At 39.0% G+C, this 23,552-nt stretch overlaps 2 protein-coding genes across 2 annotated transcripts; one reads left to right on the top strand and one right to left on the bottom strand.

Moving 5' to 3' along the window:
• Positions 1–1,389: 1,389 nt before the first annotated feature.
• On the top strand, positions 1,390–5,292 carry LOC104429851 (PI-PLC X domain-containing protein At5g67130). The gene is made up of 9 exons (XM_039301831.1): positions 1,390–1,550; positions 1,649–1,720; positions 1,822–1,944; positions 2,059–2,196; positions 3,617–3,715; positions 3,811–4,114; positions 4,309–4,532; positions 4,706–4,792; positions 4,907–5,292. The coding sequence occupies exons 1-9, from the start codon at positions 1,545–1,547 to the stop codon at positions 5,090–5,092; spliced, it is 1,239 nt and encodes a 412-aa protein (XP_039157765.1). The 5' UTR covers positions 1,390–1,544; the 3' UTR covers positions 5,093–5,292.
• Positions 5,293–13,453: 8,161 nt separating this feature from the next.
• On the bottom strand, positions 13,454–23,329 carry LOC104418555 (nicotinate phosphoribosyltransferase 2). The gene is made up of 15 exons (XM_010029934.3): positions 22,848–23,329; positions 21,699–21,846; positions 20,334–20,453; positions 20,054–20,188; positions 19,906–19,967; positions 19,144–19,219; positions 18,660–18,761; positions 17,605–17,721; positions 16,903–16,961; positions 16,140–16,314; positions 14,839–14,973; positions 14,664–14,762; positions 14,258–14,366; positions 13,898–14,010; positions 13,454–13,815 (listed from the first exon to the last, which is right to left on the bottom strand). Exons 1-15 carry the CDS (start codon positions 23,015–23,017, stop codon positions 13,738–13,740), a joined length of 1,698 nt encoding a protein of 565 aa, XP_010028236.2. The 5' UTR covers positions 23,018–23,329; the 3' UTR covers positions 13,454–13,737.
• Between the last annotated feature and the right edge of the window lie 223 nt (positions 23,330–23,552).

Here is a 23,552-nt window from a genome sequence, read left to right as displayed (position 1 = left end):
TTAAACAATTAATCTGACAAATATTAAAATAAATAAAAGTTTGAGCATCTTAAGAAAAATCAACCTAACTGAAAAAGTCATCAGGAAAAAGGAAGCACCCACGCGATTCCCTCTTTATTCAATCACACACTTTTTTTTTTGTTAATCTTATCCCGTGGCCAAACAGCTGAAATGTTATTATACGATAAATGAATAATTTGAAAAATATTTTCCTAAAAATGATTGCTCTTATTGCTTGAAATAATTAGTCGACAAAAGAAATTTTCATTATTGAATGCCAATTTGTGTCTAAGAATTTTTGTGAATAATGAAAATATTTTTCATTCATTCACTTTTTTTTATCAAGTGTTCATTCACTTTCAAAAGTAATAAAAGCGTATTTTTTAAAATATTTTTTAAATTATTCATTTTTCGTAACATAAATCTAAACAATGAAATTATATTTCATGGCATTCATAAGTCAATCTGATTTGCATGTCATCATGCATTTGTCAGCCATAGAACCTTCTTCTATGTATATATATGAGAGAGAGAGAGAGAGACTAATCTTCTAAAGATTATTTAGTAGTCAATTTGTCAAATTCAAACGTTAATCTTCTAGAGATTTTGGAAACTCCACCGAGCACTTTCCTAAGAAGTTGTCCATTTCGCACCTCCTTTCGTGAAGTTTTAAATTTCCTCTTCATATTATTCCAATATTGACTTTCTTCCTATCTATTGGATTGGAATTATACTTGACACATGGATACATTATTTCCAGAGAAAAAAAATAACATAGATATTATAACTTTCTTACGATATTCATTTGAACACCTTAATTTTTGTACAACATCTACTTAAATGTCATAACTTTTCAATTGATCATTAAAATGTTGTAATTTTTCAAACGAAAACTATTTTCATCGTTCATTAAGATATTTAGACATAAATTATTATTGATGATAAAATAAAATTTCATTAACTAATAAATTCAAGCAATACAAACAATTATTTTTAAGAGAATATTTCTTAATTTTTGTAAAACAAACGGAGCTTATATCTCATATGATTTCCCAAATTTACTTACCTTATATTATATTCCTCGGACAGAAAATTCTCTTCATTTGACCCCTGGACATCCGCCCGCTAAAAAAAGAAAAAAGACAGAGCCAGCGGAAGAACCGACGACAACACGACAGGCGGCTGCGCCGGCCGCAACGGCTAGTGAAGGCGAAACGCGTTTCTCCCTCCCTCTCTCTGTCCGACGCCCGAAAGTGAAAGCAAGATGAGAACGATAATGGAGACGTAAGAAGTTGGTGACAGAACGCGGGAATGACATAGACAGAGACAGACAGAGAGAAAAAAGGGGGAAGGTCAAACTCAGGAAAAAGGTTCCAACCCGCCATATTTTGTCAGCCATTACCCTCTTCCCTTCCAACCACTCCCAATTTGGTACGCACCACCCCCACCTCATTCTCTCTCTCTCTCCCCTCTCCCTCTCCCTCTCAACCACCACCTCCATCGCTCTCTCTCTGCCTCAAACTCTAAACAGGGGCAATCGCAAGATGCAGGTAAACCCGTCTTTTTTCCTCCATCCCCGCCATTCTTGTTTCCTGGGATTTTCTCTTCCGACGATTCTCTAAAACCACTCACAACAATTCCGTTTTAGGGGGCGAGTTCGTGCGTTCTTGTTGGTGCTCTGTTTCTGTTCGGCCTCTTCCCTCGCGGGTTGACCCTCCAGGTGTTCCCCTCGAACCGCCTGATCTTGAAGGCTTATAGTTTAACGTCCGGGGAACGGAATCGCGGCGGGTTTATCTGAATGTCTGTTTGTTTGGATCGCAGCTTGGGAATACGTGTTCGTCGGACAGCGTGTGCGACGCCGGCCTGAAGTGCGAGACTTGCCCCGCGAACGGCAACACCCGACCCAGATGCACCCGGATTCAACCCGTCAGCCCCACCTCCAAAGTAATTCGACGACGCTCTTTCGCGTTTCTTGGATTTTGCTTCTTGGTTTTGAAAGGCGACGAACTTGCAATTATTGGAACGTCGAATTCTGTCTGATGAATTTGGGTTTAACAGGTGAATGGCTTGCCGTTCAACAAGTACTCGTGGCTGACGACTCACAATTCGTTCGCTCTTTCCGGCGCCACGTCGGCCACCGGCTCCGCTCTCGTCACTGAGTTCAATCAAGAAGACTCCGTCACCAGTCAACTCAATGTACGTTCTTTCTCCCTCTCTCTGGCGTGTAACTCTTTCTTGCTAATTTAAGATTAGATTCGAGGTTTCTTAGTTTGACTTGGGCTGGGGGGACCGGTAATATGTTCAGACTGTTGCGTGCGGCACCATAACTTTGACCTTCCAAGAAACAAGAAGAAAGCCAAAAATCACAATGGTCTACAGGCAATTTATGACCCTTTCAAATGATGCTTCTGGGCAATTGTGATCTTGACTAACTTGCCGGACTCGGTCTACAGGCAATTTATGACCCTTTCAAATGATGCTTCTGGGCAATTGTGATCTTGACTAACTTGCCGGACTCGGTATCCCATCAGTGCCGGCTAATTTGAACTTGACGTTTGTAACGGTTGTGATTTCTTGGTCCTCTTAAACTGAGCGAGGTTTGTTGAATCTTGACATGAATTGCGGATTATAGATTTTATTTTTGATTAGCATTACACGATACACTGCAGATGACATTCTAATGTTGCAGGTGCAGATTCATTCAAAATTTAATTCATTTGAGAAATAGACAATGTACCTGTGACTGCCCAAGTACCACGTAGCTTGAGAGAGAGAGAGAGAGAGAGGTTGTACAGCAAAACATGAGCATGAAATAGGCCCTCTGCCAATATCAATCCTTTTATCCATTCATGCCTAGACAGTTTTCAACCATCACTTAAACAAAATAAGGGAAAGATCACTACCTAAGTTCGTCACAAGACGATATCTTCAGTGCAGGCACGATCAAAAGGAAAAGATAGATCCCATGGTTTGTCAAGAACAAGAACACTTATCTTCGTTATGCCTTCTATCTTTCGCTTTCCTGGCCGTATGTTTGTCCAGACTTGCTCGCATGTTATTCTAGTTCTTGTTCCCTGCCATTTTGGTTAATGCGTGCTGACTTTTCACACTGCCAGATTTGCCGATGTTGGGTTTGTTTTCACCTCTCATCTTAGAGAGGGGTGCAACAAGAGAAACGATTAGTTTGTTTTGCGATACACTTCATGTAGCTTTACCTTGCATTACGGGATGACCAAAGCAAGCAAAAAGGGTGATTGTCCTATAGTAAAAGGAAAAGAGAGCTCTCGCCATTGGCATGTTTCTTGCTGTTGAGTAACATGGAACAACTTCATGAGGAAATCAGTCGATGACAGTAGTCTCTGAGTTTTAAGAGAATGAAGTTGAGAAGTTGAGGCACTCAAATCATCAGTTGAAAAACAGATAGTACAGAAAGGATTTTCAATTTATTGAGATAGTCATAGAAACCTTTTTCAGTTATCTTTTCTAATTATGGTCAACTTCTTAATTCTGTTTCTAATTTCTTTTCTTTTTGGAGAAGTCAATCTCTCGTTCCCTCTTTTTTGGTCATATTTCTCTCTATCATTTGATCTGACAATCTGATTAATTGTGCATACAGAATGGAGTTCGAGGGCTGATGCTTGACATGTACGACTTCGAAAATGACATATGGTTGTGCCACTCTTTCGGGGGGAAGTGCTACAATTTCACCGCCTTTGTAAGTGTTCACAGCGTATAAGTTGTATTGAGAGATAAAAGAATGACATTGTCTGATAACTGATGAATTCAACTTGCCATTTTTTCTTCCTTCAGCAACCGGCCATCAATGTTCTTAAAGAGATACAGACGTTCCTGGAAGCAAATCCAAATGAGATAGTCACCATTTTTATTGAGGATTATGTGACTTCCACTCAAGGATTGACGAAGGTCTTCAATGAATCTGGCCTCAGCAAGTACATGTTCCCCGCATCTAGCATGCCCAAAACTGGCGGAGATTGGCCTACAGTGGATGACATGGTCAAGCAGAATCAGCGCTTAGTTGTTTTCACTTCTAAGTCGTCGAAAGAGGCTACAGAAGGAATTGCCTATGAGTGGACATATGTCGTGGAAAATCAATGTAAGACTCCCTTTCTTATTTCATCTAGACCCAGTTTAGCCGATTTTTACCTTTACAAATTTGCTCTAACTATCGTTATGGAGTATTACAATTTGGGTTTATCGACGTAAGGGAGGTCTATAACTTATTCAATATGGACGACGTGATTTTGTTCAGATGTTGACGTTTTCTTGCCTTCTATTTTATGCTTTCAGATGGAGATGGGGGAATGGTGGCTGGTAAGTGCCCGAATCGCGCTGAATCTTCACCGATGAGCACCACATCGATATCTCTGGTTCTGGAGAACTATTTCCCTGATAATCCAAACGCATCAGCAGCCTGTATGGATAATTCAGCTAACTTGATTAGTATGACGAATACTTGCTATGAAGCGGCCGGTAAAAGGTGGCCAAACTTCATCGCTGTCGACTTTTATCAGGTTTCGCCAGGAATCCTCCCTCCCTCCCCCTCCTCCCCCTTCCCCTGCTTTCTTTTTTGCCAGAATTTAATTTTTAGTTAAGGGCTAAGCTTCTTCTGTAAGAAAGGAGGATACTGTAACAGCAAAGTAGTTGTCTGTCTATTGCTGAATTTTGGCTTCCATTGTTTTTATAGAGAAGTGATGGAGGTGGAGCTCCAGCAGCTGTAGATGAAGCAAACGGCCATTTGACTTGTGGGTGTGATAGTATTTCATATTGCAAGGTAACTTTTTTCCCATCCTTTATAAACTTCTTTATTGTCATATGAGAGAGAGAGAGAGAGGAATTAACAAAAGATAATTTGAATTATGAAATGTTGTGTGCCACGCATGAGCAGGCAAATGCAACCTCCGGAACATGTGATGTCCCTCAACTAGCGCCACCTCCGCCAGCCGCGGTAACCACGACGAGCCCTGGAGGATCCTCCCCGAACTCCAATTCTGCTCATTCTGATGCAAGGCCGGATCGGTTGCAGTGGCTGTTTGGGTTGTTCTCCGCCACTGCGTTCCTTTCCTTATTATGAAAAGCTCCTGTCGCTGTTACCATGTTGTGCATTTGCCTCATTATTTAATTTTTAAACCCGGAGGATGAGAGATATATCGTCGCCCTTCAGCTTCTCCACATTGTATCTATGAATAAATTCTGTCCAGGGCGACATTGATGACTTTGTCTTCGGCCTTTTTCATTCTAAATAAGACATCCTTCCATCTTTGTGGGATCCTATGCCAAATGATCGAGAGAAATCGATTCTCGAATACCTTAACGACGCCCAGCTAGCTTATGCCTGTGTTAGCATACTCAGCTACCCGTCGTCGGAACCCCTCCACCGTATTCGAGAGCCAAGAATCATCATCAGTTTCATCTTGGTTAATATCTTAGAGATTTCGTGAACTTGCAAGAGGATTGTAATCGAGGAGTCCATGCTTTTTTTTTCTCCCTAGAGAAAGGGACATTAGAACTCGAATATATTTTACTATCACCGGATTGCTGTATACGGGCAATCTTACTTTATTTTCCTATAGGCAAGTCTCGAACGAGCACGACCACTTGCTAAGATCTAAGGAGGAAAAGAAATAGACTGTGTCCCAAGAGCCTCCTGAAACTCTCTTCACGTTGTCTACATCGTCCGCCTGCAACCCCAGTGTAATCAACCCTTCCAATTCCTTGCATACTATTCACCAGTAAGATCTGTTCGATTACGCTTAGTGGCTGTTTTCGCACCGACATCAACACAAGTATCTCCGTTCTCCAGCAGCAAGGATGGATGCGGACTTGCCTCTTGCTGTAACCCAGGGACAACATCACGCTTCACGCCCATGACGAGACAGTTCAATCGCCCAAGTAGTCGATCCTAAGAGTTCCCAATCGCAAGGCACTCGGCGCCCTGTGGGGCTCCTCCATCCAACAAATCTCGGGAATGGCTTCGTTTCGATGCATCTAGACATGGTATAGATGTTGAAGGTAAAAAACGCGGTATTGCATTATCTTAATCGAAAGAATTACAAGAATATATATATATGGGTAACCTTCTCAATATAAAATAACTGTTGACTATTTTACCCTTACTATTATTTCCTAACACTCCCCTCAAGTTGGGATGTAAATATCAAACAATCCCAACTTGTTATAAAAGATTCACTCTATTCCCCTACAAAGAGTTGGTAAAATTAACTACAAGTTGATCCTCCATCCATGTATGTTGAGGAGCGATCTTCCCTTTGGAACCTTTATAAATGTGACAATCAATCCTAATGTATTTGGTTCACTCATGAAAGATAGGATTGTTTACAATATGAATAGCTGATTAATTATCACAATATAATATCAATGGTTATGATGTTGACATCGCCATTTCTGACAATAACATCCCCAACCAAAGCAATTCACTTGTCAAATGTGCCATTGCTCTCTATATTCAACTTCAACACTTGATTGAGAACCACATGTTGTTGTTTTTTTTTTTTTTTTTTTTTTGGTGACCTAGGAACCACTGCACAGCCGACAGCTGGGAAGTAAATCCTGGGGAGGCACGTAGGAAACCACCACCCACGCACCCCGAGTAAGTCGCCAAATGATCCGTCAGCCTCCCTGCAACTTGCGTTGCAGGGGCTTTGAACTCCAGACCTCCTACATGGAAGTCTGGAGCCTACCCAACGGAGCCACCGCGGCGGGTGGTTTTTTTTTTCTTTTTTTTTTTGGTAAGGGAGAAACCACATGTTGTTTCTTGCTCTTCCAAGCAACTAAAATTACCTCGAAAAAAATACACATTAACCTGATGTAGATCTCCTACTAGTAGGACATCCAACCTAATCTTCATCAGAGAAAACTGTGATTTTCAAATGGCCATAATTATTGACAATTAGTCCTTTACTCAGCACCCCTTTCAAGTATACGATAATTCGAAGTATGGCATTCCAATGAGTAGTCCAAGGAGAACTAATAAATTGACGTACAACACTAACAAAAAAAGATTATAAGGTCTGATGATAGTAAGATAATTTAGCTTACCAACTAATCTCCTATATTTTACTGGGTCATGTAATAATTCTTCATATTCTACATCAAGATTCACATTGGATTCCATAAGAGTATCAACTAGTTTTGCTCCAATAAGCCCAACCTCATCAAGAATGTCAAGTACATACTTTCACTGGGTCAAATTAACACGCATATGCATGTAGGCAACCTTGATACCTAGGAATGTCCCATATCCTTAGTATTGAACTGTGTATGCAGAAATTGTTTAAGTCGGTGAATATCGTCTGAATCACTATAAGTAATGATAATATCATCCACATATACCACCCGAAGAATACAACTAGCTGAGGAGATAGAACTAAAGACTAAATGATCTACTTGGCACTACTTTAATCCAAACTTGATAACAGTATCACTGAACTTGCCAAACCAAGCACAAGGAGATTACTTGGGTCCATACAAAACCTTATGTAAATGACATACCAAATTCTCCCCCTAAGCAAAAAATCCCGATGATTGCTCCATATATACCTCTTCAGCCAAATCACCATGTAAGAACACATTTTTTATGTCCAATTGATGAAGAAGCCATCCATAACGCGCTACCAGAGAAATAAAGACACAAAGAGATGAAATTTTAACTACAGACGATAAAGTGTCATCATAATCAACATTATAGGTTTGAGCACATCCTTTGGCAACCAACTATGCCTTCAATCAATCAGGGTGCCATTAAGGTGAACTTTGAAAGTGAAAACCCATTTGACAACCAATAGGTTGCTTTCCCACAGGTAAGGTAGTGAGTTACCAAATGCAATTCTCAATGAGTGCCTTCATTTCATCCTCCATGGCTTGTCACCAGCTAGGATGAGCAAGAGCCTTAGCAACACTACTAGGTATAGAAACAAAGGACAAGGATGAGACGAAGGTAGAGAAGGTAGGAGATAAACGATCATAAGACAAAAAGTTGGAAATAGGGTGACGAGTATAAAGACAGTCAAACAAACCAGAGTAAGGTATTTAATGATCCACAAAACGACCAACGCAAGAATATGTACCTTTTTGAATAGCAATGGGCGGATCAATATTAGGATCAGAAGACGGCACATCATCTAATAAGAGAACAAATGAATCAAGTGATGGTGGCTCTAGCATAGTGGGAGTTGCTTTATGTCTATGGTAGGTGAGATCAACAAACTGTAATTCTGTGGATGATGCTAAAAGAAGTGAGATTGGTGGGAGTGTTGGTAAGACACACTCATATCATCAAGAAGCACTATAAGGACTGATTGAGTATTATAGTATGGCTGATCCTAAAGAAATCACATATGTTGACACAACACATGACGACGAGTAGGACTGTAACATTTGTAGCTCTTCTAAGTTTGAGAGTATCCAACAAAAACACACTTTTCAACGCAAGGGTCCAACTTATCAAGGCCTAGAATTAGAGAATGAATAAAATAAACACAACCAATGACATGGAGAGATAATGGAAAAGGAAGTGATTTGGATGTAAAATGGAGAAATGTGTCTCCCCTTGAAGAACGAAAGTCGGAACCCGATTAATTAAAAAGCATGCTGTAAGGACAGCATGGCCCCTAAAATTTTTTGGTAGATGCATGTGAGACATAAGACAACCGACAATATCAAGAAGATGATGATTTTTGCATTCAGTTACACCATTTTGCTATGGTGTGTATGAACAGGAGGCCGGATGCATAATGCCATGAGAATCAAGAAAAGTTTGAAAAGTAGGAGTAGCAACACACTCTTTGGAATTTTCTGATCGTAAAGTTTTGACAAAAGTATTAAATTAATTCAATACCTCAAAATAGAATAGATGAAAGCAATGAAAAGTATTAGTACAATCTTTTATTAAGAATAACCAAGTCATTTGGGAAAAATCATCCATGAATGTAACAAAAAACCTAAAGCCAGATGTATTAGAAAACATGACACAGACCCCATACATCTGAGTGAACTAGTCCAAAGACACTAGACACATGACTCTAAAAACAAGAAGGTAAAAAAACTCTATAGTGTTTTCCAAACAAACAAGCTTCACACTCAAAAGTACTCACGGACTCAGACTTAGAAAACAAATGTCAAAGAATGTCCAGTGGTGGATGACCAGCACGACAATGCATCCCATACACATCAGGGGACATGCACTTCATAGTTGCTGCAGCTATCACCTTATTGTCAAGATAATATAGGCCATTTGATTCATGTCCACCATCTATCATCTGTCTAGTGCTTAGATCTTGAAAGACACAATGAGAAGAAGAAAATGTTACTAAACAATTTAGTACTTTAGTTAATGAACTAATAGAAATCAAATTGTATGGAGATTTGAGATGAAAGACGGATGATAAAGAAAGAGAGGAACTAAAATGATCATCTTTAGTACCAGTAACTTGGGAAGTTAAGACATTAGGTAATATAAAAGAGTTGGATACCCAGGAAGTGTGAAATATAATGAAGACAATGATTTAGAGTTCCCGGCTATATAATGAGTAAATCCAGAATTTATAATCTAGGAGTCGGACACATTAGAAAGTAAACAAAATAAACAACCTTTTGAGGAATGTGCCAGAGTTGCAGTGCGAGCCAAAGTTCCTATCACTTTGTTGAAAGTGCATCCAAGTATCATACTCAACACATGTCAATGTAATGGAATCTTTTGTATTACGCATATTAGTAGGATCCAATTAAGTTCGTGAGAAAGCATCTTCCACCTTAGCAAATGCAGCAAGTGTAGGTCGGAGCTCAAGATGAAGCATGTAACAGCAAGATTCTGTATGTCCAGCCTTCTGACACTGATTATGCCTGGTGGGAAGGCTGGTGGGAAGGCTGGCGTACACGTCAGTGAATTTGGGTCAAAATTGATTGAAAGAACTTTAAAGAATCATCAAAATTTTTAGGATTAAATTGGATTAAAAAAGTTTATGATTAAATTGACCGTTGTACAATAAATTAAAAAAAAAAATTGGACAATTATCCCTAAAATGGGTCCATAAATCCTTTTTGACTTTTATTTAGTGGACTGAGTGTGGATTACCTTAAATACTAAAATAGGTTAAGATGAGTTAAAAAATTAAAGTTTAGTTACGCATGGATTCAATGAGTTTGCAACACTCTTTTTCAACCCATTCTATTAACAAAGGGTAGAAGGGGGAATTGCCCAAAAGAAATTCGTGTATTGTACCGCTACCAATTTACTTCTAAATTTTTTAATTTGATCAATTTAGTCATATATATATATATATAAAATTTTCCATATAGTCTTTTTGGCCTAAAATTGGTCGAAAATTGTGAGGTGGAGAAAAGGTCTACTTGACCTTAATCTTTGTTGTCTAAATTGAACATGGTAGATTTGTCTTGGAAACTAACACAAACGAACCTTAAACGTTGGCCTAATGTGCAATGTATTCCTTAGACTTTTATTTTTTTCAATGTGATCCATGAACTTTAATTTAATGTTCAATACGGTCCTTGAACTTTTAATTTATTTAATATAATTTCTAAAATGTTGATATATGTAAAAATTAGTCCCTAAACCATATGAAAATTATCAAAATTGCTCTGATCTTGAATTAATTGAAGATGACATTGAACATTTTCATATAGTTCAAGGACTATATTGAACATGTCTAAAAGTCCCATAACCATATTTTAAAAAAAATTAAAACTCATAGATCACATTGAACATTCGATTAAAATTCAGAGATTATATTAAACAAATTAAAAGTTTAGGGACCACAATGCACATTGGGCCAAAATTCATGGACTATTTGTTTCATTATCCCATTTGTCTTTTAGTAAATTTGAAACCAAGAAAAAAGAAGAAAAAAAAGGCAAAATAATCTTAAATAAAAAATGTGCTCCATAAAAGATAATTTGGTCAAATCAATATGGTAAAGAGTGTTAGTATGTCAGAAGCCACAAAAAAAAAAGGTGAAAAATGCGCCAAGACTCCTCATTTTTATAGGAAACCACGCACATCATATTTTTCGACTTTAACGATTACAACAGTGAACGCCCTGCTAGCTGTGTTTTCCACTGACACTTTTGAGGTGTCTTAGAAAGGGAAAAAAGAATGCTAAAAATTGTCTGAGATATCTAAAATTCTCTCAGTTTTCTATGAATCGAATGGATTCTGAACCTTCCTGCTTTCAACGTGGTTCAGCAGAAGGGAGGAATTTAGTCACGCTGAAGTAGACTTAAGCAGTCGGGCCCGAGGTGAATCACGGGGCTTCTTCTTCTCCGGTTGAATAATTTCAAAACTTGCGTTGGAATCCCTAAGACTGTCTTAACGATCAGAAAACCTTTTATCAAAGTACTTGACAAGTTTTATCAGTGAATGCGAAAGAAGTTTTGCAGGTTAAAGATCTTCTGTGAGTTTATCCTATCTCAGATGTTCTGAATCTATGGAGATATAAAATGTAAATATTCATGTCTTGAATGTTATATATCAATATTGAAAAGGAAAGGAACATACGAAGACACAGCATAGCTTTGATAAATGTTTCGATCTACTTCAATGTACTTTAAAAACCAGAAGTGCAGAAGACGTATGCTCTACATAATCATTGCAGAAAGATCATGTCTGATGTTCCATGTAAAGATATGTCGATCAAGCTTGTAGAGATTCAAATATTCAGGACCCAGCTCGTGGATTCTGTCTTGATATATTATATATCATAGCAGACCAACTTTGCAAAAGCATTCCGCAATTCTCTGATTGATTAATAATCAAAGATCACAAGATACATTGCCGTATGTAGAAGATCCTCCACAGGGTGGTAACTGGACAGATTGGAAGATATTTATGGGAGCTGACTTCGTAGATTTACACGGCTATATCACTCAAGAAAATTTTAAGTTTGACACAACTGCCATAGGTTCAAGCTACAATGTTGAGATTTGGACAGCTATAAAATCCAAGAAACGAATGATTGGAGATGTTGAGAAGAATTACTGTAAGTGCTCGCAGAAGATGTTTGTTCTCAAACATTGGGATTGTGTTTAGCTTAAAATACTAGGCGAAGGGATTTTGTCAATCCACCATGGGATCGGTGGGAGGTGTGAAAGCTCTAGTACTGTAGTGCGGCACGGGCAAAAAGAAAGAGTCGATTCTCCTGTCGACATAGGAACTAGTCTTCCAAAAGTTTGGGCCTGTAGGAGAAACAAGTTCTGCGCAGAAGCGTGGACTGGGCCTCTCTCTCTCTCTCTTTGTCATTGCATTTTACTTGTGTGAGATCACTCATGCAATTGCGCTCACATTGTTTTGCAGAAGGTTCAAAGTCTGCAGTGTGTAGAAGTTCTAAAATCTGCACCTTGCAGCGAAAAGAGCTTGAAAAATCAAGCTTGGTAGCGTTTCACTCGAGTCGCACCTCTTGGTTGTTATGTTCGGACCTCACATATCCAGTTTAGAGGAAGATTTTAGCGTATGCGCGAAAGGGTGTGTCGAGCAGGAGTAGCTAGACAAGATGTAGAATTGAGGCTCTCCAGGACTCAAAAACTTTCAATTTGAGGTGAAGATGCGATTGTTGTTTGCAGTATTGCATTGCAGACAGAGGCCAAAGTTGTTTATTCTGCACTGTGTTCGGCCATTCATGCTGGTAGGAGATCCACAGGGGTGCGGAGTTCATTGCAATCATGCAAGCAATATAACGCCTGCTGCCTTTCTAGTTGCTGAACTAAAACTCTTATTTTGTCTGATGATATTTGCATGGTAATGAGAACTCCTACCCACATGAATGAGTCCTCAATCAGTCTCAGCCTTCGTCGACAGCGTGCTTGCGACCTCACGGTGAGGAAATGCGCTGGAGAGTTGACCTCCTGCTCGAACAGCCACCTTAATCTAGTCCCTCTCAATTCCGTTCTCCCCCTGTTATTTCCAAGCGAATCGGTTCACAAAGGCTTTCTTCACGTATCGTCGATGGCTGTTGCAACCCTCCATACTTGTTCCGCGAGAGAGGTACGAGGGCCACTGCTGCCACTGGCGGTTCACCTCCAGTGGCTATGTCTCCGATTGCATCACCGTCGGAATTCCAGATCCGCATCATTAATTTTTTCCCAGTGGTATAGGAATGATATGAAAAATTCTCTTTTAAATTGCTAAATCTTCAGTTGGCCAACCTTTTTTTGGGCCAAACCATAGACCTATTCAGATACAAGGTCCTTTTCTTTTTAGAATTTGACTTGATCGATACAGGCTAATACAGAAGTTATTTTGATGTACCAAGATGAAGTGCGGATCGGAGTTAGGCATAGGTCATAACTAAAAAACTCTTGCATGAAAACAAGTAAACAGATGAGAGTTAAACAGGTCCATTTGGTCCAGACTCATTTACGGCTCATCCAAACCTAACCCGACCCACCGTTCACCACCTGTTCATTAACATAAGTTTTATGCTTCTCTGTAAATTGATGGACGCCAGTTCACCACATATACAGAAGCACACCAGGAATCTTTCCAGTGAGCCTCTTAAATTAGAGCGCACCGTTTAGGAATGCAGATACAAGTCTATATGTACAATTTGGAGGTGAATCATCTCCATTGAGAAAAACGAAAGGAAGGCACACATCTATTAAACAATGGAAATCAATTTATTGTCCATCAAATGAAATGGCGAATTTATTCAGAATGACATGTAAGATCACGACCACCAGCAGCTGTCTTCATTCCAACTCTCCAACAGGTGCCTCGTTGAGCCACAGGAAATGAATGAAATCGTACAATTTTGCACTCACGCTTACCTGTTTGACCATTGAAATCAGGATACGCATATGAGCTTTGGAAAAGGGAGAAACAAGAAGATAAAGAGTGGATCTGCCCAACCTTGTAGGGTGTCGGATTGAGTCTCCTCATATGGTCCGGACGCATTTGGTCTAGCTGCTTCATGCAGCGCTCCCTCAATTCCTCAAGAGGAGGTAACTCTTCTCTTTGTTTCCCTTCACCAACCAAACAAACAGAAAATTACGTACGGTCTCTATTTGGTGTACAAAACTGATTGGCACACTTAAAATATAGTCGATGCAAAAGAGACTGGATCGCATTCTACTCTAACATTGAGATTAATAGTGTTAACCACAGAACAAAAACAGTCGAACATCATTTGTCAAACAATGACGCTGAAAAACTGTACATAGAACTGTTCCATTTCATTAACAAGAACATCAAGCATCTAGGGTCTCTCACCAGATAATCCAGGCCAATAGCATTTCAGCAACTCCTCGACATGCTGTGGAACCACATTTGCCCTCTTTGATTCATTAAAAGGGTGACGGCATAGAATCCTTTCTCCAACCTGGTAGTCACAAAGAAACCCATACAGCACATCAACAATAATGGGCTCCATCTTTTACTACTTTTTTTTTTTTTTTGGCTAAATGGCTCCATCTTTATGTTGATTAATGAAGAAAGAAAATTTTATTTTAGATGGAGGCTGGTTTGCCAAATGCCTTTTTTGAAAGTTTTTTCCAAATAAAATCACTTATATAGACTTTAACCAAACAGAAATCATTCAAAACCAGCTTCCAATCAGAATATACTCTGAAGGGCAGAACAAAAAGAGACTAGTGGAAGCATCACTTCAATCAAGTACCTTCGGAGGTGGTTCATTTTCCCCTATCATTATATCCAACAACGGATAACCTTCTTTCCCATATAATCTGTAACTCCTCTTCTTACAAGGAATAGATACCTGCGACCTAAAAGGAATTAATTTAACCACTATATACCAGTCAATTACTGTGGATTTCTCAAAATCTTGATCATACCTTTGAAACATCTTCTGACAGTTTGATGCGTGGCTGATTATTTATCTCAACAAGCTTGAATACACAACCAAGTGCAGCTTGAGCATAACAGGTGACTAAATAGGTTCCAATGCCGTATGCATCAACTTCATGACCCTGTGAAACAAAAGTTCAGTACCAGCATATGGTGAGTTCATACTTAACATGGAAAACTCAAAAAACGCCTGTAACATCCACCCTATTAGATATAGATATCCACTTAGTAGCAAATGCTTGCCACACAGCATACAAATTTTCCTCTTGCAAGCTTGAAGATTTTCTCTCTTCAAAAGTGGTCTGATTGGATTTAAATGTGCAAAGAATTACAGCCAATCAGCTATCACTTTCCTTAGTCTTGAGAAGATGCCTGTTTTAACAAATGGGACCCAATTTGAGGACCCAATCAAATGAGCAAAAAACGAAAACACTCAAGAGAATTTTTTTGTTGAGAGATCCAAGTTGTAGAAGAGAAGATCAGACAAGATGAGTCTATAGCATACATGTGTCAGGTGAGCAAAGCTCCCATAAAATTTACCAAACTTGCTTTTAGCATCAAGTCTGAACAGCATGTGGGGTTTCTCTTAGTATATGCTCTTTTGACCCAGCCGTTTGCTACAATATGATATAGGGCATTACAGGAGGTTGAGTGCCCAGAAGCAGAGTACCCAGTCTTTCAGTTAGAGTTATTCTTTTGTCCGCTGCTTCTGTCGATTTAGTTCACAAGATGCCCAACCACGTAATTCTCATATGTTATGTTCCTATTCTTTCCTCGATTTTCTAACAACTACCATGCCAAGTGACCCAAGAATCAACTGACTGCCTAGATATAGGAGAAATTACAATACAATCCTGTAAATAGTTAGATTGTGCAAATTACCCTCTTCTTAGAAAATTTACACTAGGCTCCCTGCACACTCTCCATCCTCAATTTCTCAAGTCTAGATTTGTCTAAACATCTGAAAGAATTGGTAGGGGGATGCATACATTGGCTGACAAATCCTTTCACATAAGAAGATACAGGAAATGGATGAGCTGACAGCTTTTTAACAAGAGGTGCTGATGATAAATGTAATTAGATATCTGTCAAGTGAAAAGCTAGATACAAATATTATTCTTAGCCATTACATGTTCACATGCTTGATACGGTAAACATGAAAAGAGATCTTCAAACACCCCACTCACTTTTTGGTAATTCACAACCTCTAGAATTTGCTATTAATGTATACTTCAAGGCAACAATCTACTATGATTCTTCATCAAACAACCTCTCGTGAGATGGTTACCTGTTTGTTTAGGGCATCTAAAGTTTCTTCATTGAGATCATTGCTAGCAGTGATAGTTGTCTTTCCAAAATCAGGCACACCAAATTCCTTCTCAACACTGCCAAAGAACTGACGAGCTTGACAGGACAAATATGCTAGGTCACCAGAGTCCAACCTGATGCCTACTGCTTTATATCTGCAAATTATATGATTTGAAGTAAGCTTTTAAATTCTTCAATATGTGATGCGCATAGGTAATAATGAAAATCATGACATGGTAATGTTAAAGATGAACAGAAGAGGTTTAATCACAAGGAAATGGAAGATCAGTAGGTCAATTTAATTTCTACTCACTCATTACACCTCACCCCCATCAGCTCATATCTGACCAATTGATACATAGCAGGGTCTGCAGGGAAGCTTGTAATGATGCTTACAACTACTAATGTCTCCAACATAACTCTAATCCTTAAAAATTCATGAAATGTCTGATGTTTCTCACCACCTTGTCATAAAGCACAAGTACGATCATATACCGTGACTTTCTTCCCCCTTCATTTTCATCATTGATTCATTTTTTTGTTTTTATCATTGAAGTGCTTATCCAATCAAAAGAATGATTTTTGCTGATAATGCATGCTGATAAACATCTCACAGACCGATTGCATGTCCCAGTGATCACCCAACTATTTTATTGAACAAGAAAGCAAACAATGAAAAGTTTTCAACTCAGTTAATTAGTTCTCCAAGTAAAATGACAAACAAGAAGGACGGTTTTATATACCCCAAACTGTGGAGCGCTAATGCCACAGCACAAAAGTTCGGAATTCCACTTCTCATAACCTGATGAAATGGAAATAAACGTTGTTATGGTAAAAGAAAAAAAAAGAATACTGGAAGTGTGAAATAGAGAAGAAAGTATCATGTAGAAGACAGCACAAGTTGCCATCATGAGTGAAGTACATGAACACTCAATTGAAGAGAAAAGACCATTATATTGTGACTGTTAGATCAAAACTTTGCAAGTGGACAAGAAGGACAACTGCTACAAATGAGAATTATCGGGTGATAATTCTGTAATTTCATACATTAATATCCAGCTCTACCTCATATGAGTAACCAAAAAGCATTTAATAACCATTATGTTTAGAGTTGTTCCTCATTTAATCTGGAAAACTTTTTACACAATTTCTACAAAGAGTAAAAAGTAACCCGGCTACAAATTCCTCGAATGCAACATGCTAGAGAAAGATGGGCTTTTGCCATTCTGACATCAATGTTAACAAACTGCTCCAAGAGAATCACATGCTCTGTCGTACATCAGAACAATGTTATGAAATTGTCAATTTAACAGTGAGAATCATATTAGACTGATGTAGGCCATGGACAATGCAAAGAAACAACATAACAGGAAAGCCACCTTAGAAATATAATTAAAAAAATACAGTCAGATGCAAGAAGTTTATTAAGTAAATTGTTCACGTACGTCATATGTGTCAACGAGAGCCAGAAAGTTGGTGGGGAATGCCAAGGCATATGAAGTGAATGCTGCTAGCTCACTTTGATTGGTCTCACCAAATATGCCATGTAATGGTTTCGACCGCTGAAAGACATGCAGAAGACAAAATAAAGATTAACGGGAAAAAAAAAAACCAAGATTCTTAACAGTAACACTATAGTAGTCTCTCAAGTGGTGAAGAAAGCAATAATTCTTACCCATTCAGCTATGATCACTAGTTATGTACTCTAAACTTATTCGAAATAAATTCCAGCAGTCCTACCACCTTTCTGAACATCATAAATTTTTTTTCTTTTGGGCATGCTGCAATTGAAATCTCATATCTGTTAACCTAATCAGGTGGGTTGCTCATTTTCTTGTGATTAAACAGTTACTTTACAAAGTTAATCATTATCTAATATTTATCATGTAAGATTCCCTCCTCTTGCTTCTCATCAAATGCAGTAGTCTCATTTACACAGCTTACTCAACAATTTCAACTTAGTACTCATATTCCCGACCAGTCACCTTCAATATTGTGATACCTTACCTTGCAGGTGAAGACAAAATATTATTAGTATTTTTCTCCATACCAGTAGTATTTAAATATGAACCATTTTCTAATTTACTAATTTATACACTGCCATCAGCTTAATAAAATTAGCAAACATCTCTTCTTATTTCCCCAAACTGTTTAGATTTCTAGGGACAGAAATGCCATCCAGCATTTTAGCAGCTTCCCAATGTTTCCATCCAAATCCGACTGCATCCCATCTTGCTTTCAGTTCCAGTCCAGTCTTGCCATTATGGTCCAAACTCTATATTTCATGGATTAAAAAAATAATAATTAATGAGTATCTTCTTATGAGGGAGAACTCTACCATGTGCTGTTTAACATTATGGACGTGATTACATAAAGATTTAAACTCTGGCTATAGTTAGTTCTCTAACAAAGGTACACTTCCTGCAAATTAAAACAAAATTGGATGCATAATAATGAATCAAATCATTACTGCTAGTGCAATAAATTCCCAATAAAGCACCTGGATTTTTCCCAACCATGATTGAACCAGGCTAACAAAATCCTCACATGTAGTTGAGCCATTAGAACTGCATAGAGACTTCTCTGCTATCTCATCTATATTCTGTGATCAGCAAGCATATTAGAACAGGGAAGCTGCAGCATGGCATAACTGCCAGAAAGTTACAATTTAAAAGCCAAAAAAATGGTGATATAGAATTCCAAATGTCAAATAATAAAGATGAGCTGAAAGCGCATGAGCTGGTGGTAATTTCCAACTGCAGGATCAAGTGAGCACATATACGCAAAATTATCTAGTTTCGCAACATATAGTAAAGGACTACCCACTTGATTCAATTTGCAGCATTTCAGTATGAAATGAAGAAAAAGAGGTGATGATAAAAAGATGTGCATTATACTGATGACGATCAGAATTTGTATGCTCTGGCTGGGCTTATGACAAGTCTCAAGTAAAAGCAAATAAAGATACCAGCAAAGTAACATACCATGTATGAACTAACAAAAGCATGGGAATGTGTTCCTCGAAGTGGTATGCCAAACAGCTTCCCAGCAGCAACATTGCTGTCAATACAAAATTAGAAAGTACATTACACTAGTATACATTCAAATTGTCAAGAGAAGAGACTCAAGAATTGACTCAGATTACAGAAGTTGCTTCCAGGAAGAGCCAGATCAAATTTAAAAGGTAAGCAGTGTCTATAAGTTACCAGAGGAATATTTAAAAACTAAAGTGGAGGAGCATTTAGAGATAAATTCACTGAAAAAGTTCTCAAACTATGTATAAATGAAAACTAAAATTGCACAGTCTGTTACAGTAAAGCTTTTTTATTAAAATGTACCTGTTACAGTAAAGCTTTTTTTTATTAAAATGTACCTTTCTTTCCATGCACAATATGCAAAACGCTTCTTATCGGCAAGGATGACTGGAGCATTTCTTAATGGAGAACACAGACCACAACATAATCTGAATGATTAATGTAAATACCTTCTTTTTACATTCATTTTTGAAGTATATAGGTATCAATGTACTAAGTAGGAGAGCAAAAAGCTAAAATAACTAATATCAGAGCCATGCAAGTATAAATGCTCATGCTATGTAGTCCACACATTTATTACTGATGCAGTATGCTTTTAAGACCATTAAGAATCAGAAAAAGATATATAAGTGACATTCATCAACAAAACATTCAAGAAGAGCAATGATGCTTGTGACACAACATCTATATCTTAAAAGAAAAACAAGATACCTTGTTGCATCAAATCCACCCATATAGCAGTACTTGGATGCTCCTATTCCACCATCAGGCCCCTAAGATTTAGAACGGAGGAAAAGGTAACATTTCATGATAAAAAACAGGAACAGTCACAAAAGAAATTGCCAGAATAACTCCCAACCTGAGCTCGCCGAAGCCCAAATTCAAGTAAACTTTTTGATTTTCCTGCAACAAATCTGTGCCTTGCTGCATTCGTAGTCACTAGTGATGCATAGTTTATGAGGTTCACAAATGGTGTTTCAAGCAATTGGACAACCTAAGGACATAAAAATTTACAAGTATCAGAGTAAGAAGTAATTATTCGGATAAGTACATAAAAATTGAGTGAAACAAAAAAGATTAAATACTTGACACATTGAAAGAGGACAATGTTAAGCAAACATAAGAGGAACTACACTCACAGCAATTGGCCCTTCCACTCGCAGCAGGGGAACCTTCGGAAAAACTACTGACCCTTCTGGAATGGCATACACTTCAACATCAGAACAGTCCAGTTCTCTTAGATAATCAAAAAACCCATCCTGTAGAAATACAGATAGGCATCAGACAGTGAAATTCAGCTAGTTCAGGTTTATCAGTGCAACAAGTCATGCATTTGGCGGGTCTACAGGAGATTATAGTAGTGCAAACATGACACAACTTTTAGGCAGTTGTATGTCAACCTTTTGGCTCTACATGACATAAGCACATCCAAGAACAATAATACGAATTAGTTCCCAGGTTAATGAGAGCTCTCTGGTGAATCATCCCACACCCTTTTATCTTGGGCCAGTTGGTGGGAGCATTTTCTGAGTCCTTTAGCATACCATGGAAGAGTTGGGGAAACTTGTTCATCCAACAAAAGATTACCCATGAAAGGGAGGAACGATGATTTAAGCTGGTCCGGTTTTGATATAAATTTAATAAGGCAAACTCACAAGAACACATTAGTCTGACAGGGCAAGCACTCCTTTTTCCACATTCCAAATTCCACTTTTCAAGAAAGGAGAGGAAGCTCGCATGACCATTTCCCCATATAAGCAAAAACCTGCTAATTCAAGTTTCAAATGCTCTTTTTCCTTAGCAAAGCCCTAGGTTGCACTACTTGGCATCCAATTGAAATGCATTTCCAGGGAATGCTTGTTTACATGGCTATCCTGCATTTCATCTGATGATGCTATGTTTAAAATCTAGATATTATCCTCGAAAATTTGTCTATAATAATGTACTCTTCCCATGTTCAGGAAAAGAGTGATGAGATCAGGATGCCCGCTGAGCTAAGTGCTTATTTGATCCACAAATTAAAGAAAAAACTAGTTTAAAGTTTCACTCACTTGAGTATGGCAATAATGTCCTACAAACAAGAAAATATTGAAAAGAGAAAAGGACAACGCATCTTGATAGATGTGGCTATGTTTTCAGCCAAACTTACTGCAGGACACACAAACTGGAGCAGATTGGGAAACCTCTAGCATGTCCCCTCACAGGGGAACTCTTCAGCAACTTTTGGGCATGAACACAAGCACAGGAACTATGCTTTTGTCCTTATGACCAAAACCATTGAATTTGGAAAAAAATGCACCCTCATGTATATCTCTCACATCCTTAAAGAGTCCAACAGCTACTCACAAACAATTGTCAAAATTGAAAGAGCATCTAACTCAACTGACTGCCAAGTAAAACTGACCAATGAATTTCTAAATGCAGTTGTAAACTGTAACCTCCATAACCACATGACCATATTATGAAAACCAGACAGTCAATTGATCGGCACCAAATAAGTTTACCTCACATGAAGGTGGCAAGCATTGCATGAGAAAAGAAATCTCCTCCTCACTGATTTTGAAATTGGCGATGAACCTTATGCATTCTTCCAAACCAGCAAATATGGTATATTCACCACCAAATGGGTTCTTGCGAAAGAATAAATCAAACCTGAACATATCTCAGTTCACATAAGAGAAGCCCAAAAAATCAGCTTATCAAAATAACAAAGGAAGCTTTTTTGTCATTCAGGAAATTCAGATCAAAATGACAGGCTCTGATAGAAAGCATGGAAAATTGCCAAAGTAAAGGTACTAGATGCTAGCGGTGCTCAGTGCATTTTGAAAATGCAAATCTTGCTTGGGCTATTCTGAAGAGTAGACAATCACTTTAAGGGGAGGCACGTTACTGCGCGAGAAGTAATTCAACTCCAAGATGGCGAGGTCCCAATCTTTGATGACAGTTTGACATTATCACTTTAAGCAAGTACTTTTTCCCCCATTCGGGAGTTCGTTACCCATTTACTGGTGATTTAATTCGTGCATTAATGACGAGACACAAGAAGTGGACCGATATGCGTCCGACCAGGTGCCCAGCACAAGCTCAAGTTGCAAACCATCCCTCTTTCGGGCCATCCAATAGAGCTTCGAATTGCGTCTTCCTTGACCCTTAAGTCTAGTGGGGTAATTTGTGGGACAGGAACTTACTCTCATCGTATTAAAAAAGAAAAAGAAAAGCAAGAAAGACTGCTCATTCATAACTAAACCGCACAAAACATAAAAAGGTGTCCAAGACCAAAAAAGACACCAAAGCTTTGACGAAGCTAAGGATGCAAAATAAAGGGCTCCAATAACAGAGCATTAGGAATTGCAAGGCCGTGTCATTATGCATGAGAACCCAAATATCAAGAAAAGCAGCAAGTGCGAGCCACGCTCGATTCACCGACAATCACCATACCAAAGCAAAACCACAGACGGTGTCCAAATGCGGAAAAGGGCGACCACAAAAATGAACAGGAAATACCAACAACCACCGAATTCGCAGGACCACGAAGGACCACACAACTCTCTCCGCCGGTCAGATTCTCTAACCAGGCCAATCCAAGCGGAGCCCAAAAACCAAACAATTCGCAAGAAAAGAAAAAAAAAAGAAGAAGGGAGGAGGCGACTCACACGGCGCGCTCCTGATGCTTCCCGGCCTTCCAGTAGGCGTAGGCCATGGTGAACTGGTAGAGATCCGTGAGCAGGGGCGTCACCATCGGGTTCGTCGGGCCGCCGACGGCCCTACCCGGGCTGCCCCCATTCAGGCCATTCGCCGCCGCCGCCGCCGCCTCCTCCCCCATGACCCAGAATTCCTCGCACAAGCACCGACGCTCCTCACTTTCCCAGATTACCGCACGCACTTTTCCCGGCTCCGGTCTCCTCTGCACCTCTCGCTCTATCTCTTTCGCTTCTGCGTCCAAGCACGGCTATATATATACACACGCGCGAACGTCCGGGCCGGGATCGACGTGGACGTGACGACGGGGGCGAGGAAGGGGAAGCTGCGGGGAACGGACCGGAAAGGGTGTGGCGTTCAAGGTCCGCGCGGAGAAGAAGAGAGAGAAAGAAGGAGAGAGAAAGGAGGAGAGAGAGAGAGGACAAGATGAGGACGGTTGTCAATTGCTCTCTCCTGAAAAAGCAAATAAAATATTGACCCAAAAAAAAGAAAAAGCAAATCAGATAAATGCTTAAAAAATGTGTTTTTAACTTGTGTGGTAATTATCATCTTGTTGAATGTAAATGTAAATGTTCTCTACAGCAGTAATCTACTTTTGCTATGGTAATTTTGTTTACCCTTCTTGACCGAATGAGAGAGGGGGGGGGAGCTTTTTTTTT

This window comes from Eucalyptus grandis, chromosome 9 (genome assembly GCF_016545825.1).
Source record: "Eucalyptus grandis isolate ANBG69807.140 chromosome 9, ASM1654582v1, whole genome shotgun sequence".
In the NCBI taxonomy this organism is placed as follows: domain Eukaryota; kingdom Viridiplantae; phylum Streptophyta; class Magnoliopsida; order Myrtales; family Myrtaceae; genus Eucalyptus; species Eucalyptus grandis.
This window is presented reverse-complemented; position numbering and strand designations above follow the sequence as displayed.